This window comes from Prinia subflava, chromosome 22, assembly GCF_021018805.1.
Source record: "Prinia subflava isolate CZ2003 ecotype Zambia chromosome 22, Cam_Psub_1.2, whole genome shotgun sequence".
In the NCBI taxonomy this organism is placed as follows: Eukaryota; Metazoa; Chordata; class Aves; order Passeriformes; family Cisticolidae; genus Prinia; species Prinia subflava.
Window position 1 is genome coordinate 1,679,699 of NC_086268.1, and position 15,081 is coordinate 1,694,779.

General features: G+C 45.7%; 1 protein-coding gene across 4 annotated transcripts; it reads right to left on the reverse strand.

The window, feature by feature from the left end:
- Nucleotides 1-892: 892 nt before the first annotated feature.
- Nucleotides 893-14,413, reverse strand: LAYN (layilin). Of its 4 annotated transcripts, XM_063417640.1 has the most exons (8): nt 8,641-13,019; nt 8,024-8,047; nt 6,420-6,717; nt 3,435-3,592; nt 3,077-3,115; nt 2,685-2,768; nt 2,303-2,405; nt 893-1,692 (listed from the first exon to the last, which is right to left on the reverse strand). In XM_063417640.1, exons 1-8 carry the CDS (start codon nt 8,705-8,707, stop codon nt 1,353-1,355), a joined length of 1,113 nt encoding a protein of 370 aa, XP_063273710.1. In that variant the 5' UTR covers nt 8,708-13,019; the 3' UTR covers nt 893-1,352. The 4 variants fall into 4 exon arrangements, with proteins under 4 accessions (XP_063273710.1, XP_063273709.1, XP_063273712.1 ...); XM_063417639.1 differs by adding an exon at nt 14,241-14,413 and having other exon boundaries at nt 6,420-9,475; XM_063417642.1 differs by lacking the exon at nt 8,024-8,047 and having other exon boundaries at nt 8,641-13,018.
- Nucleotides 14,414-15,081: the final 668 nt, after the last annotated feature.

The following is a 15,081-nucleotide window of genomic DNA, read 5'->3' on the forward strand; positions in this document are numbered from 1 at the left end:
GTGGAGCGCCCGTGCCCTCGTGTGGCCGCTGCTCCCGCACATCCCCGAAGGAGGCGGCAATAAAAGGCGGAATTTATAAAAAAACCCCCATTTTTAATAAAAAACCCTCGCTTTAACAACTCCCGACCCACTCAGATCCCTGCCCAAGTCCACGGGCGGCTCAAGAGGTCGGAGCACACGCCTGGCTGCCAAAATGTGGCTTTGAACACCCAAATTCCAGCATCTGACAAGTTCCCCCCTCATTTCCCTGTTTCTAAGTGCCTGAAAGATGCTTAATAGCTGCCAAAAAGAAAAAAAATGAGACCAAGAATACAAGTGGACAGATTTTTGCTTGATTTGCATTAATTACTGCATTAGGAACTCCAGATATTGTGAGTGCCCAGCCCTGACCACTCTCCTGTATCAGGATTTTGCTTTTCAAGAGAAATCATTGCCTGCTCGATGCTGTTTTCAAAACAATTGGAAGATTATTTATTTTTAAAAGATTATTTATTTTTTTATATTTAAAATAAATAAAAATTATTTAATTTTTAAAATTTTAAAAATTTCTCCTTTCAGGACTTTATTTGCAGCACGTCCTGGTGGAGGAGCAGCCGCTGAGGCACCTTTTTGCCAAATTCTTTGTTTCCTCCCAGCTTAGGAATTCATTTTTTTGCCATTTTCCTATTTATTTATGTACAACGGAGAACAGCAAATTTTTAGGCAACTAAAACACATTTTAGGTGCTTCATAGTCTTTTTCTGTTGCTCTCCTGGAGCCAGAAAATCACCGGCAGAACAAAAGGTGGGAAATATTTGTGTTCCTGCCTGGCACTGTTTGGCTGCTTGGTCTCTGTCCCTTCCAGCAGAACGAGGGAGAGAATTGGAGGAGTAAAAATGAGAAAACTCATGGGTTGAGATAAAGAAATTTAATAGGCACAGTAAAAGTTGCACACACAAGCAAAGCCAACCCGGGGATTCATTTCCACTTCCCAGTGTTCAGCATGTCCAGGAGAGCAGGATTCCATCACACATGACAGGTCACTTTTAGCACCTTGGAGGAGGAGAGGGCTATAAATAAATAACGATTTTGGATTGTCCTTCAGCTTCGAGGCGTATCTTTGGTACAAAAAGGAATTGAGGGTATTAACGAGCCGTTCCTGAGGCAAAGGGGGCAAAGCCAGATCTGTACATTCCTCTCAGTTTGGATCTTTAAAAACCCCTATTCTGTCAGAAAACAGAAGAATAAGGGGACAATGCAAAACCAGGACAAACACCACACATCCCATTATTAAACAAGTGCATAGAGAGGGCAAGTCAACCCCTGTTGATGCCCAAAACCCAAATTCCAGTGCTTTTTTTGGATTCTTTTCCTCAATACCCATAAATCTCATTGTCCACCCAGGTGGACTCCTTGCTCCTGCCCACACGGTCCCCGCACAGCTCGTAGATGTCGTTGGTGACAAAGCCACTCTCTGTGCTGCCCAGTGTCACCAGGCCACTGCTGGAGGAGTCCTCGGGGTCCCTGCAGGGGCTCCCCAGCCCCTCCCGGGCACGGAAGGAGGAATTCTTGGTGCCAGGCCTGGCCCCGGCCAGGTCAGCCTCGGATTGTTTGTTGATCACTCTGTAGATGTCCAGCTCGGGGCTGTCCCCGCCGGGCGGTGGCAGCCAGGCACTGTCACCCTTCGGGGTCACATCCACCAGCTCCTGTCTCCTTGGGAGGGCAGGGAAAAAGGGGAGAGCCGTGAAACGCACAGAGGAAAACACAAAGCAACAGCAGAACCCTGACATTCCGGACATTTCCTCATCCCTGCTTTATTCCGGGCTGCACTCCTGGAAAATCCCGGGGCAGGGATGCTGAGGGACACCCCAGGCTGCTGGGACAGCCAAACTCCTCCTGACACCCCCAAACCCCAGCCAGCATCCCCCCAGAGCTGCTGTGCACACAGAGAAAGCAAGGAGAGGACATTGATAACCATTATTTACTCCAAATTGTGATCCTTTTATTTCCATTGCTGCATTTCTCGCTTTTGAAGGGGAATTTCTGATAATTCAAAGCTTTAATAAGAAAAGTATGAGGGTTAACACATCCAAATCGTAATCTTGGGACATTATTTCCTGCCTGCCCTGTCAGTGAATGCAAGAAAAGGATATAATGTGATTTACTTCGAATTTTACCTCACAACCTGGAGCATCAACACCACTTTTTCAGCTTTTTTTTTGGCTGCAAACCCTCCTGTGCAAAGCTTTTTACAGGATGGTGAAATCAGCTGTACACAGGACAAGGTGTCACTGTTCATGCAGAGCACAGAAATGCCACTCACCTCTTCACAAAGAGCCAAAAGCAGGAGATGCCTGTGACAGCCATGAGGAAAAGCAGCACAGGAATGCTGGAAATGAGGATGTAGGCAAGGCTCTGAACAGGCTCTGGGGGAAAAATAAATCAGGGTCACAGGAAGAAATGGCAAATTTTCATAGTTAATCACAGTCCTACAAACAAAACATTAAAAGTGGCTTTTTCACACCCAAAATACTTTGCCCAGCTTTGAATTTTGAACATTTTTACCACCAGAGCAACCTCCTTATTTTATCCTGGGAAATTCTTGCGGGAAGGATTTTTTTTTCCTACCAGAGGCTGTTTTCTGTATTCAGCCTTCCACATTTTGGGTCCAACACCTGAGATGAGTTTCTGAGAGCACAACTCACCTTTGGCTCCCACTGCTGTTCCATTGGCAACTTTCCTCCGGCGTTCCTCGGGGAATTTCCCCTTCCAGGGCTCTGTGGCCACAGCTGGAGAGAAGCAGCTTCATTAATACTTCATTAATACTTCATTAATACTTTTTGAAATAATAAAAAGCGAGGCTGGGAGGAGATGGAGGAGGCTGAGAGCTCTAAACTCTCGTCCCAAACTCTGCAGCAGGAATTTCCCTGCAGGATGGAGCATGGAACAAGCACAGGGAAGGTGCAAACTGCAGGGGAGGATGGATTCTTGCTCAGGATGTTTTTTAGGTGTCCTTGGCAATGAATGAAGAGTTATTTCCACTGGAAGTCAGAAATTATTTTTAAAAAATTAAAATCCCAAGCAAACGTGTCCTCACCTCTTCGGGAATTGTCTATTGGAGCTTTTGTTGGCTTCTCTGAAAGAAAAGAGAAATGTGGAATTTCCTCACGAGTGAAATGCAATTTCCAGCCTGAGCACTGCTCTTAAATGTTCTCCCCCAGTCTGAGACCTCAGACCCTTCACAAAACCCCAGGGAATTTATGACACCCACAGGCACCTACAGACTGCAGGAATTCCTTCCCCCATTTGTTGGATAAATTTAAATCTCCCCCTCAAAGCAAAGCTGAGGAAGGATCTCCCCGTCATCCCCTCACTCCTCCTGGGGAGCCGAGTTTGAAATCACGAAATAATTTGGAATGATTCCAAAGGAAGACATCCTTTTAACCCCTCATTACCCAGGGTGTATTTGCAGATGAAGTTGTTTTTCATGTTGCATCTGTCGTCGTTCCACTGGAACATGTAGGGCCCCCCCAGGCCAGGCGGGGCCGAGGGTTGGTGGTAGAGCACCACACACACCTCACCCCCACACGAGGGCTCGTCCACGTACCAATTCCTGGGAAAACACCAAAAAAAACCAGCTCAGGGGCACTTCCCAGCAGCCTGCATGGGGAAAAAACTGAATTACAGAGGTTATGGCACAGCCACCGCTTCCACTGGGGAAAATGGGAGGGATAAATGTAATTATTTGTTCTTTTAATTGGGATTTTTTGAACTCTGCAAGCAAGGTGTTCAATAAATATTGATGGGCAAAGGGCTGAGCTCCTCACAATGAACCCTCCCTCCTTCCTGTCCCAGTCAGCATCACCAAAAGATCCCAGCTAGTACAATTTACAGATTTTTATAATTATTTTTTAAAAAATTATACTTTATATAATTTATTTTAAAATATATAATTTATATATTTTATCTATACTTGATTTAATATATATTAAATGTATTATATTTTTATATATTTATATATCATTTAGTTTTTTTTTTAAAAAAATTATTTTATTTAATTTATTTTTGAAGTGGCGACGTTAGGAATGAACAAGGAGACCACGGAATAAACCAGAAACAAGGATTTGGTCCCTGGGTACATCTTTAAGCAAGGGTTTAGAATTCACTATTTTCTTGCAGACAAGATCATTTCTTGAACGTTAAAGCAGCTCAAAATGAGCTGCACTTGTGTAGAGAAAGTCCAGGTTCTGCGGAGCTTTCACTGAGCCTTGCAGAGAGGTTTCTCCACACAATTTTAGATCAAAATCATCATTTTTGCTCTCTCGGTCTCAGCGCCTGCAAAATTTTGGCACCTATTTAATGAAAAAATGAAGAGTCTGCAGCAGAACCTCCTTCCTCTGTAGAAAAGCACCAACACAGTCTTGCAGATGATTTTTTTTTGTTATTTTCTAAGAATAAACCTCACCACCAGACACCTGTGCTGCTCTCCCAAGCACAGGAAGGAGGCAGCACTGAAATATCACTGTTGGGAGAAGAGATTTGATGAAAGATTTGATGAAGAGATTTGATGTTTTAGAGGAAACAGCTCTAAATGAATCCTGATTTTGCCAATTGTTCAATCCCCACCGATGCTGGAATGAGCAGCGCTCTGCCCTGCCAGGAATCTGCTGCCAGCTGATCCCACATAAATAATAATAATAATGATCACACATAAGCACATAAATAATTCCAGATATCCCGAGGTATCCAGCACGGGAGGATCTCAAGGTTATTTTTCCCTGAGATTCTCCTTGGGGTTGCTGTTCCCCAAGGTGCTCAGGGTTCCCCCAGGGTTGCTGTTCCCTGGGAGTTTCCCCTGGGTTGCTGTTCCCAGAGTTAATCAGGTTTTCAGTCTTCTCTCTGCCCTGGGTGTTTCACACCAGAGCCAGAGACGACAAGCTGAGTCCCCAGTGCACATTTCCAAGGTTGTTTATTCTTCATTATCTCAGTTCTGTCCCAGCTCTGCCAGGCCTCCCTGGCAGGGTCCCTGATCTCAGTTGTGTCCCAGCTCTGTGAGGCGTCCCCAGCAGAGCAGGACACGCGGGGGACTGGGCGGCTCAGAGAGCCCCACACCTTATGTACAGTACCCCTGACCCAACCACTGTCCACAATGAACTTTTTATTTACAAAATTGTACCAATACCTACTGCCTATGCTAACATGTCAGTTCTACTCTAAACCAATCTCTAAAACCCAACTCAGCACAAGATGGGGGACGAGAGCAAGAACAAGGAGCACAGGGGCCGCTCCCCAATTCCTCCATCCTGTCTCTTCAGCCCCATATACTGAGAATCCCAGATTCTACATTTACATTCTATGATAAACTAAATACTGCTTATTTTGAATTCTCTCAGCTTGTGATTCTTCACACACTGTGGGCATTCACTGCCATGGCAGGGATCAGAGGCAGTGCCCTCCTGGGCTCTGTGTGAGGCTGCCTGAGCCCCTTGGACAGACCCCAGACCCCCTGCCCGGTCTCCAAACCCTCCAGGGTGGCCACAGGGATGTTCTAGACTCCAACAGGAGAACACCCATTCCAAGCAGTGTTTTTCCAGCCATTCCAATGCTTTATTCCTCCCTCACTTCCTTCCTCCCCTGGTGTTTTCCTTGGCTTTATCATGCAGCAGAAATAACCGTGGCTCACCAATGGAAGGCAGGAGAGCTGTGCCTGTTTCTTAGCAGCAGATTCTGGTCCCGGCTTCCCATTATCCACCCCCAATATCTGAACCATGGGAGAGACTTTCAGATCTCAAATAACACTGAAACCACCTTTTATTTGTTCATTTCTGAGTGACTGAAACGCCTTATGGGCTCCCAGAGCAAAAAGGTCACAAATCCAAGGAGCTGTTTCATGTCTGATATAAGGATGCAAATTGGTGTCAGTGCTTTTAAAATTTAATTTTAACAAATCCTGTGGTTCCTTAAGACAAGGAGGAATCTTAAGACAAGGAGAGATCTAAAAAGGGCTGTGAAGACTTTAATTTTCCATGCCTGCAATAAATCCTGCAGCTCAGATGTTTTGCTGTCTCACAGGAAAAAATGTTATTCCCTCAGTCAGGGACATTTTTCATTTTTCAGGACACTGGGTATAAACTTCAGGGGATCTTCAGTGCAGGAATCTTCAGGCCCTTTGCAGCTGCCTAATCAGAGATTTTTAAAGCCCCACCACTTCTTCTTTCCCCTCCTTTTAGCCCCCAAAAATGATCAATTTAACCTAAAGCAGAACTCATCTGGCGCAGCAGCAGGATTTGAGCACCCGGATGGGATGAGCACAAACGGCAGCTGGGACATCACTGCTGGGACATGGGGCATGAAGGACAAAAGGACAAAAGGACAAAAGGACAAAATCCTTCCCTCCTAAAGGCACTGCCTGCCCCACAGAGCCACCCCCAGGCACCCACCGGAATTTGGACGAGCTCCCATCCGACCAGGAGTAGAAGCTGTGACACTCGGTGCTGTTGCCCTCCTCCTCCTTCCTCCTCCTCAGCCCAATCCAGAAGTCTCCATCAGCAGCCAGGAGGCTCCTGATGAAGGATTCGATCAGTCTCTGCTCCGCTGGGCTCTCGATGCTGACCAGGTGTCCCCCGTCAGCCCTGCAGGCCAGGTGAGCTTCCTCGTAGCTGGTCCTGCGCGAGGCGTCGTGGAAATAAACGATTTTGTAGCAGGGTTTCTGTGTCCCACGCCTGCAAACCGTCTGCCCTGGGGGAGGAGAGAGAACTGTCACAGGAACGGCGCTGGACAGGACCAAAATTAAGGGTGAAACATCAATTTGGGGGAGTTTTGTGCTGCTCATGTGGAAAACACAGCGTGGGTAAGAGCCTCTTGTGTTACAAAGGGCATCTCCAAATTTTTAGAGTTTAGGTTGGTCCTTTCATGTCCTGCTCCTCTCAGCCCCCTCATGGCTTTTCTGGGATTTGCAGATCCTGGGAGTTCCTCCCAAAGAAGCCCCGTGCCAGAGCAAGCTGATATGTGCAACCTTTTAAAAGGCAAAGTTTCCTTGCAAGGGCTCAAAGAGGCTTTTCAAAATTATGATTATTTTTAAGGAGTTAAATGTTTAAAATCAGAGATTTCCTTACAGGAGCAGAGATAGCAAGAATTTATCTTTGGGAGTACAGGCAGGAGTTTAATGGATATTGCAGTGCCATAGGATCCCAGAATATTTGGGGTTGGAAAGGACCTTAAAACCATCTCAATCCACCTCCCACTGTCCCAGGCTGCTCCAAGCCCAGCCTGGCCTTGGACACCTCCAGGGATGGGACATCCACAGCTCCCCTGGCCAAGCACGGCCTCCCCACCCTCCCAGGGAAATATTCCTTATTTCCATCTTATTTCCATCCATCCTCAACCTCCTTCATTCCCCAGTGTCCGTGTCAGGATCACCAGATGAGCTCCCACATCTCAATTTCCAGCCCTGCTCTGTGCTCTGCCTGCCCAGGGAATAAACAATGTCTGTTCTAGGCTGCCACAAGCCAGGGGCTGCCTCCTGCAGCAGCAGCAGAGCTGATTTTGGTTCTGAGGGAAGATCAAAGTGAGCAGACACATCACCCAAAATGATGCACTGAGTGTTTGTTTCAGCAGAGCAGTCCCAATATTTAGACTGTGGAAACAAACAGTTTTGTTTTGCTCAGTAAATATTTCTTTGCAGGCACAATCTGCTAAACCTACATGTTTTTACAGAAGGAAAACATTCAGCAACATTTGTGGCGTGCTCGGAACAAACGGGATTATCCAAGGACAGGTCATTATAAACCCTGCCAGGGGATATTTGCTGGCTTTGCTTTATCCTTTCATGTTGCTCACTGCAGGAAAGGGAGTTTGAACACCTTTCACACTGGAATTTTTCAGCAGTTAAATAGCCAGAAATGGAGAGTGCTGATATTTTACACAGGGATTACAATAGGAGCTGGATTTTTACTATGACAAAACTATCAAAAAATACATTTCTAGCATAGCCTGTGTTTCTCTTGGGAATTTGAAGCTCAGAGAAAAAGGCAAAGCCCCTTACCTCTTCTGAGGGAAATGTCCACTGCTGTTGGGAGAGGCAAAAGGAAAACACAGACAGCAGAGTTTCATTAAAACCTGCGACTCTCTAGGAACACTCACCAGAACTGCACCCAGGCTCTTTGCTGATACACAAACACATTTTTTCCTCATTAAAAAAGGAGGAAGAAATTCTCTGCCTCCTCATTCAAACTTGCCATTATTTTCAGCTAAGGAAAAACTGATTGGAATTAATTCCTGGCTGGACTTCCCGGCTCAGTTTAGGACATCGAATGTGCAGCTCTGGGATGGCTGAAAGGATTCCTTGTACTCCTTATCCTGTTTGTATCCCCCTCATCTCCTCACTCGGGATCTGCCCGCTGGCTCCAGCGAGCTCCACAGGGAAAATCCGCTGGAAAAGTTGGGAAACACCTCCAGAACCGTCCGACCCAACCACCACAGCGCATCCCCCCCCATGTCGCGACAGCCGCCCGCGCATCCCGACCCTCCCGGCGACAGAGGGGAGGGTGGCGGGGCCGGAGGGGTCTCTCCGGGATAGGGAGGGTCCCCAGGGAGTGTCACAGCGATCCCGAGCGATCCCGAGCGATCCCCGCGATCCCCGCGGTCCCCAGCCGCTCTTACCGCTGAGCAGCCGCGCCCCCGCCGCGCAGCCCAGCGCGGCCGCGCACAGCGCCGCCGCCGCCAGCATCGCTCCGGGACAGCCCCGGCTCCTCCTTCCTGCCTTCCTTCCTTCCTCCCCTGCCTCTTTCCCTCCTCCTCCTCCTCCTGCTGCTCCTCCTGGCTCAGCCCCGCGGCGCTGCCGGCTCCGGGCCGGGGCTGAGCGCTCCGCTGCGGCCGCCGCTCCCCGCACCGCGCCCCGAGCCCTTCATGCCCTGCCCGTGTCCCCCCTGCCATCCCCTTTATGTCCCCATCGCGTCCCCCGCCCACCGGGGCCGCCCACGGGCGGGTCCAGCCCCGCTCTGTGGATTTTTTTCTTTTAATTAATTTTTTTTTTTTTTTGGAAGGGTTCTCCCTTCGCTTTCCCAGATCCGGATTCGCTCCGAAGCAGCGCCATGAGCTTTATTGCTCCCTGCCGGTCAAACCAAACACCGATTAATTTTATCCATCCCAATCCCAATTTTCTAAATTTGAATATTCTCATTCGCAAGGCATCACCTCGAGCATCACCAAACCCAGCCTGAAGTGAAAAATCCCGGGAGTGACTCCAAAATCTCGGCGTTTTTAGGGCGCGGTGCGCAAATTCCCGAGGGATTTTATAGAGATTAAAACCTTGAGCCGCTCTCGGGAGGTGAAGAGGAGAAGCTGTTTGTGAACTGGGTGTTTTAAAGGGAGGGAAATCCTTTAAAAAGCCCTGGAAAGAGCCGGCAGAATTCAGGAATTGCAGAGGGAAGTGTTGGGAAGCTGCTGGCTGTGTCACGTCTGGGAATCAGGAACAGGCGCTGATGCTTCCTGGCTTCTTCAGAAAAATAAAAATACTTCTGTCACCACGCTGTTCCCTGACACTCTGAACGCCAGCCAGAATTAAAGCAAAATTAAAATCTTCCCAAAAATGGGGAAGCTTCCATTTCCTTCTCTCGACCACTATCGAGAAATAAATGGGAAATATACAGAAAATAAAGGAGAAAAGGATAGAAAAATAGCAGCAACCATTTAATGTCTAAATCTTGTAATAATGTGTAATAGTACAGGATAAAAGTGAGTAGTTCTAGTAGTTGTAGTAGTTGTAGTAGCAGTAGTAGTAGCAGCAATAATAGTAATAATAGTAAAAGTATTAATATTATTAATAATAGTAGTAGTAATAGTAATATTGATAGTAATAATAATAGTAATAATAGTAATAGTAGTAATAATAATATTAACAACAACAATAATAGTAACAATAATAGTAATAATAATAGTAATAATAGTAATAGTAATAGTAATAATAATAATAATAATAATAATAATAATAATAATAATAATAATAAATCCAGGATAACTTCTTCTCCTAAATAGAATCTGAGCATTTAGACCAAAGGAAATAAAAAGCAGAATTTGGGCCAAGCAGACAGACTTGGTTCAGCATTTTAATGAACTTTGAGGAGAGGAAGTGCCTGATAGGAACCAGCTTAAAAAGCTTAAATAAGGAGGAGGGAGAAAAGGAGGCTTTTATGTCCCAAATGAAGACGTCATTCCTGAAAGTTCCTTTTGAAATCTTGTTTTCCAGGTTATTTCTCCAATCACTGCCCTTATCAGCTTTCATATTTCAGTGCTACTCTGTACAACCGAGGAAGTAAATTGTATTAATTCAGATATGTGGTTCTTAAACTTCAGCTCATTTATCTCTGCTTTGTATCCTGGGAATTACAGCAGAAGGAAAGAAAAGCCTTAATAGAATCCAGACCTCTTACTCCTGAATTTTATTCTCCTGACAAACATCCGGCCAGGCCAAAGCATTAAAATCAGTAAATCTACAGTTCCCTGCTGATAACAATAAAAATCCCCACATGGAAATCTTTTTTTTATTGCTCAAATCCAGTTCCTGAGAGTTTTTTAGGGAGCAGAGCGGCCGGGTTGAGACGTTGGTTATGAACTGAGTTTTTGTGTTTCAGTGGATAAAAACTTGGAGACAGCAATGGAAAAAATAAAAAATAACAATGGTCTTTCATATTGAAGTGATAATTTTAGGCTCGCTGCCTTATTTCTTGTGGTTTTCAGACAGAAAATTGTCCTTAATAACGTTTTTTAGCTTCCTCCTGTGCCTGGCCTGGAATTTCAGAGTTCCCCAGCCTGCAGGATCCTCTTTGCTTAAGGAATTTATCAGATAAATCCACATTTTCTTCCCAGATTTATACAATTTCCAGGTTTTTCTCCTTTTGGATTTGATCACGTCTGAATCAAGTCTGAAATCTGGATTTGAACAGTAAGCAATATCTGTGACTGATAATAACCTGAGCATTATTCTTGTTCTATCCACTGCATTAATTTGAATTTTCTTAGACTTATTGGGATGCTTTTATGATGTTCTATATTTGTGGAAAGCCATTTACTCCTTGAAATGAATTTTTTTGGCTGCCTGCTGCCCAAAGCTGCAAATCCTGGCTTTCATCTTTGCTTGGAAAACCCCTCCAAACCCATCAAATCCAACCTTCCGCTGAATTAAAAAATAAAAAATAAATTAAAAAATCAAAAGAATGGGAGCCTCAGTGAAGTGTTGCTGGCTGCAGCCAGGATTCAGAGCAGGTTAATGGATGAGATTCCTTTTGGGATTATTGATGGGCAGGAAAGGCTTGCAGAGCTCAGCACCTCCTGCAGATTTCTGTGCCAGGCCTGGCTCCAAAGGCAGCTCCCCTCTGAAAATGGGGAGTGCTTTGCTAAAATTAGAGAAAAAAAATAAAAAAAGAAGAAGGATAATTGCAGAGTCAGGCAGAAAATGCAATTTCTGCGTTGAATGCTTTGCCTGAGATCCCTTTATCTGCTGGATTTCTGTTGATGGTGGGAAACATTAATTAACCAGGTCATTAATTTGGGCTCCAGCAGAAGTTTCCATCTTCTTTCAGGCCATTTTCACTCCAGTCCAGCTTCTCTGAGGATGGGAAAGAGCCACCACAGGCCTTAATTTCATTTATTCAACAAGAATAAATGGAGGGAAATGTGAGAACAGAGGCCTCGGTAAGGCTGAGATGAGCCCAGTCAGACTGGGAGTCAAAGCCTGCAAATTTGGAGAAGAAAAAATAAAAAATCCACTTTATCCTCACGTTTTTTAGTGGAAATGAGCTGTAAAGGAGGTGGATCAGCAGGAAAATTGGCTTGGCAGGAGGGCAGCACTTGTTTTATTTCAGTGTCCCGTCTCTTGGTGCTTCTCTGTGTCCTCAGAATTCCTGGGGTTTATTCCTGCTCCAAATTCCTGCTCCCAAATTCCTGCTCCCAAATTCCTGCTCCCAAATTCCTCCTCCCAAATTCCTGCTCCCAAATTCCTCCTCCAAAATTCCTCCTCCCAAATTCCTGCTCCAAATTCCTCCTCCCAATTTCCTGCTCCAAATTCCTGCTCCCAAATTCCTCCTCCCAAATTCCTCCTCCCAAATTCCTGCTTCCAAATTCCTCCTCCCAAATTCCTGCTCCCAAATTCCTCCTCCCAAATTCCTGCTCCCAAATTCCTCCTCCCAAATTCCTGCTCCCAAATTCCTGCTCCCAAATTCCTCCTCCCAAATTCCTGCTCCCAAATTCCTCCTCCCAAATTCCTGCTCCAAATTCCTTCTCCAAATTCCTCCTCCCAAATTCCTGCTCCCAAATTCCTGCTCCCAAATTCCTTCTCCAAATTCCTGCTCCCAAATTCCTCCTTCCAAATTCCTGCTCCAAATTCCTGCTCCCAAATTCCTGCTCCCAAATTCCTGCTCCTGGCATTCCAGACCTTTTCACCTGGCTGTGTGGCTAGTGATTGTTGCTTTGGGCAATCAGCTAACTACACTGCCTGGCAACCAGGCTGATGGCAGAGCCTTCTAAAAACCCCCTCCTGCAGCAAGTTCTGGCATTATTCATTATTTTCTCCAATTAAAAATTCTTAGTTGAGCTAAGTGGTCAGAGGAAAAAAACCCAACTTGTATCTACAGTGAGTTTAATATTTAATCATTGCTCTGAACTCTTTTCACTTTCCTTGCTTAATAAAACATGGAAAACAAACGAGAATTATTGATAACTGGCAGATAAGCTGAAGGATGCAACCTAAAAAAATTCATTTTTTAGTCTGTGTGCATTAAAAATTAAGTAGACAGTAAATTAATCATTTAAAAATCAGACAGGATTCTCAGTCCAGGAAAATTCCTGAGGATTTTAGCACCAACTGCAAGAAATCCAAGATTTCACTTTGTGTTACCAACATGCCCCACACACTGCTGAGGGCAGGTAAAATTCTGGAAAAAAGGCTGCAAATAAATCACATTATGAATGATTTTAAAGCAGGAACAAGGAAGCTGAGGTTGGAGCAGGGAATGCTGTGCCTTGTTTTGATGGCAGTGAAGTTAGTGATTGTGGAATTATGGATACAATCAGCTAACTACACTGCCTGCAAACCAAGCACTTCTCCTGGAGTCATGGAATTCAAACCTGGAACGAAAAAAAGGCCTTCCAATAATTCTATTCATGTTCTCCATCTCCTGAAATGCTCTTAAAATAATAAGGAATTGGCAGTAATGGAAAATATTGGTCATATCAGCCTTATTCTGCTAAATTCCATATATTCATAATTATACTGAGACTTATAATTATATTTATACTTGTGCTTATCTATCTATATCTATATCTATATCTATATCTATATCTATATCTATATCTATATCTATATCTATATCTATATCTATATCTATATCTATATCCATATCCATATCCATATCCATATCCATATCCATATCCATATCCACATTATTTACATTCACATTTATCTTCATAGTTTTATTTCTATTTATTTCTATTCATATTTATCTTCATATTCATGGAATTTTAATCTATTTCTCTATAATATTTCTATCTATATTTGGTATTTACACCACATTTCAGGAGTTGTTACTAGCAAAAACTGCAGTGAACACAGCACAAAGATCATTTCAGGAGTGCAAAGGCAAAGTAATTAAGCACTAAAATACAAATTATTATGGAGCACCACAAGGGGAAGGGGAGAGAAGGAAAACCTTGGCGTGAAGTCCTTGCTGTATCCAGAGGTGGGAATGCAAATCCAGCTGCAAATTTGGGCCAAGACAAAACATTCCCAGGAATTTCATCGTTTGCAGCATCTCAGGTTTGTGCTCATCCCTCCCGTCCCTGCCTGGCTCCGTGGATTTTGTGCCATTTCCAGGTGGAGTCTCCAGAATGAGGAACAGTAGGGATGGTGGAATTTCAGCATTTCTCTGAATTTCAGAAAGATTTTCTTTTTCCCCCTAAAAAAGCTCCAGGAGCACAGATCGTGCTGTCAGTCAGGTGTCAGAACGCTCCGATTTTTACACTCATTTGAGGCAGCTAAAATAAAATACCAGCTCTGTTCTGAGTGTGTGTCAGGAGCTCTCGTCAATTATGTCTCGTGTCTGATAGATGTGCGTGCAATTAATAACGTGATAAAGCTGTTTTATATAGATTATCAGGCCAAAAGAGGAATGAGACACAATCTGCGAGCTCGCAAGGAGAACTTTTGCTGCAAACCAAACAATTTTGCCCTCCATAAAGAACTCAGGACTTACCCTGGAGCAGCTTACCTTGAAATAACCGCGAGAAGGACGGAGTTTGGGCAAAAATGGTTTCATGGGGAGGGGGAAAATGGATGGATTCTTCCTTCTGCCCTTCCCAGGCTGTCTGTGGAGCTTTTCCTGGCGGAATTTCCCCGGGGATTCTCCCGTTGTTCCCCCGGGGATGTTCCCGTTGTTCCCCGTGGATGCTCCCGCTGTTCCCCGGGGATGCTCCCGCTGTTCCCCGGGGATGCTCCCGTTGTCCCCCCGGGGATGTTCCCGTTGTTCCCCGGGGATTCTCCCGTTGTTCCCCCGGGGATTCTCCCGTTGTTCCCCGGGGATGCTCCCGCTGTTCCCCCAGGGATTCTCCCGTTGTCCCCCCGGGGATTCTCCCGTTGTTCCCTCGGGGATTCTCCCGTTGTTCCCCGGGGATGTTCCCATTGTTCCACCGGGGGATTCCCCCGTTGTTCCCCGGGGATGTTCCTGTTGTTCCCCGGGGATGTTCCCGTTGTTCCCTCGGGGATTCTCCCGTTGTTCCCCGGGGATGTTCCCGTTGTTCCCCGGGGATTCTCCCGTTGTTCCCCGGGGATGTTCCCGTTGTTCCCCGGGGATTCTCCCGTTGTTCCCCGGGGATTCCCCCGTTGTTCCCCGGGGATGTTCCCGTTGTTCCCCGGGGATTCTCCCGTTGTTCCACCGGGGGATTCTCCCGCTGCTCCCCCGGTGATTCTCCCGTTGTCCCCCCGGGGATGCTCCCGCTGTTCCCCCGGGGATTCTCCCGTTGTTCCCCGGGGATTCCCCCGTTGTTCCCCCGGGGATGCTCCCGTTGTTCCCCGGGGATGCTCCCGTTGTTCCCCGGGGCTCCCGTGTGCTC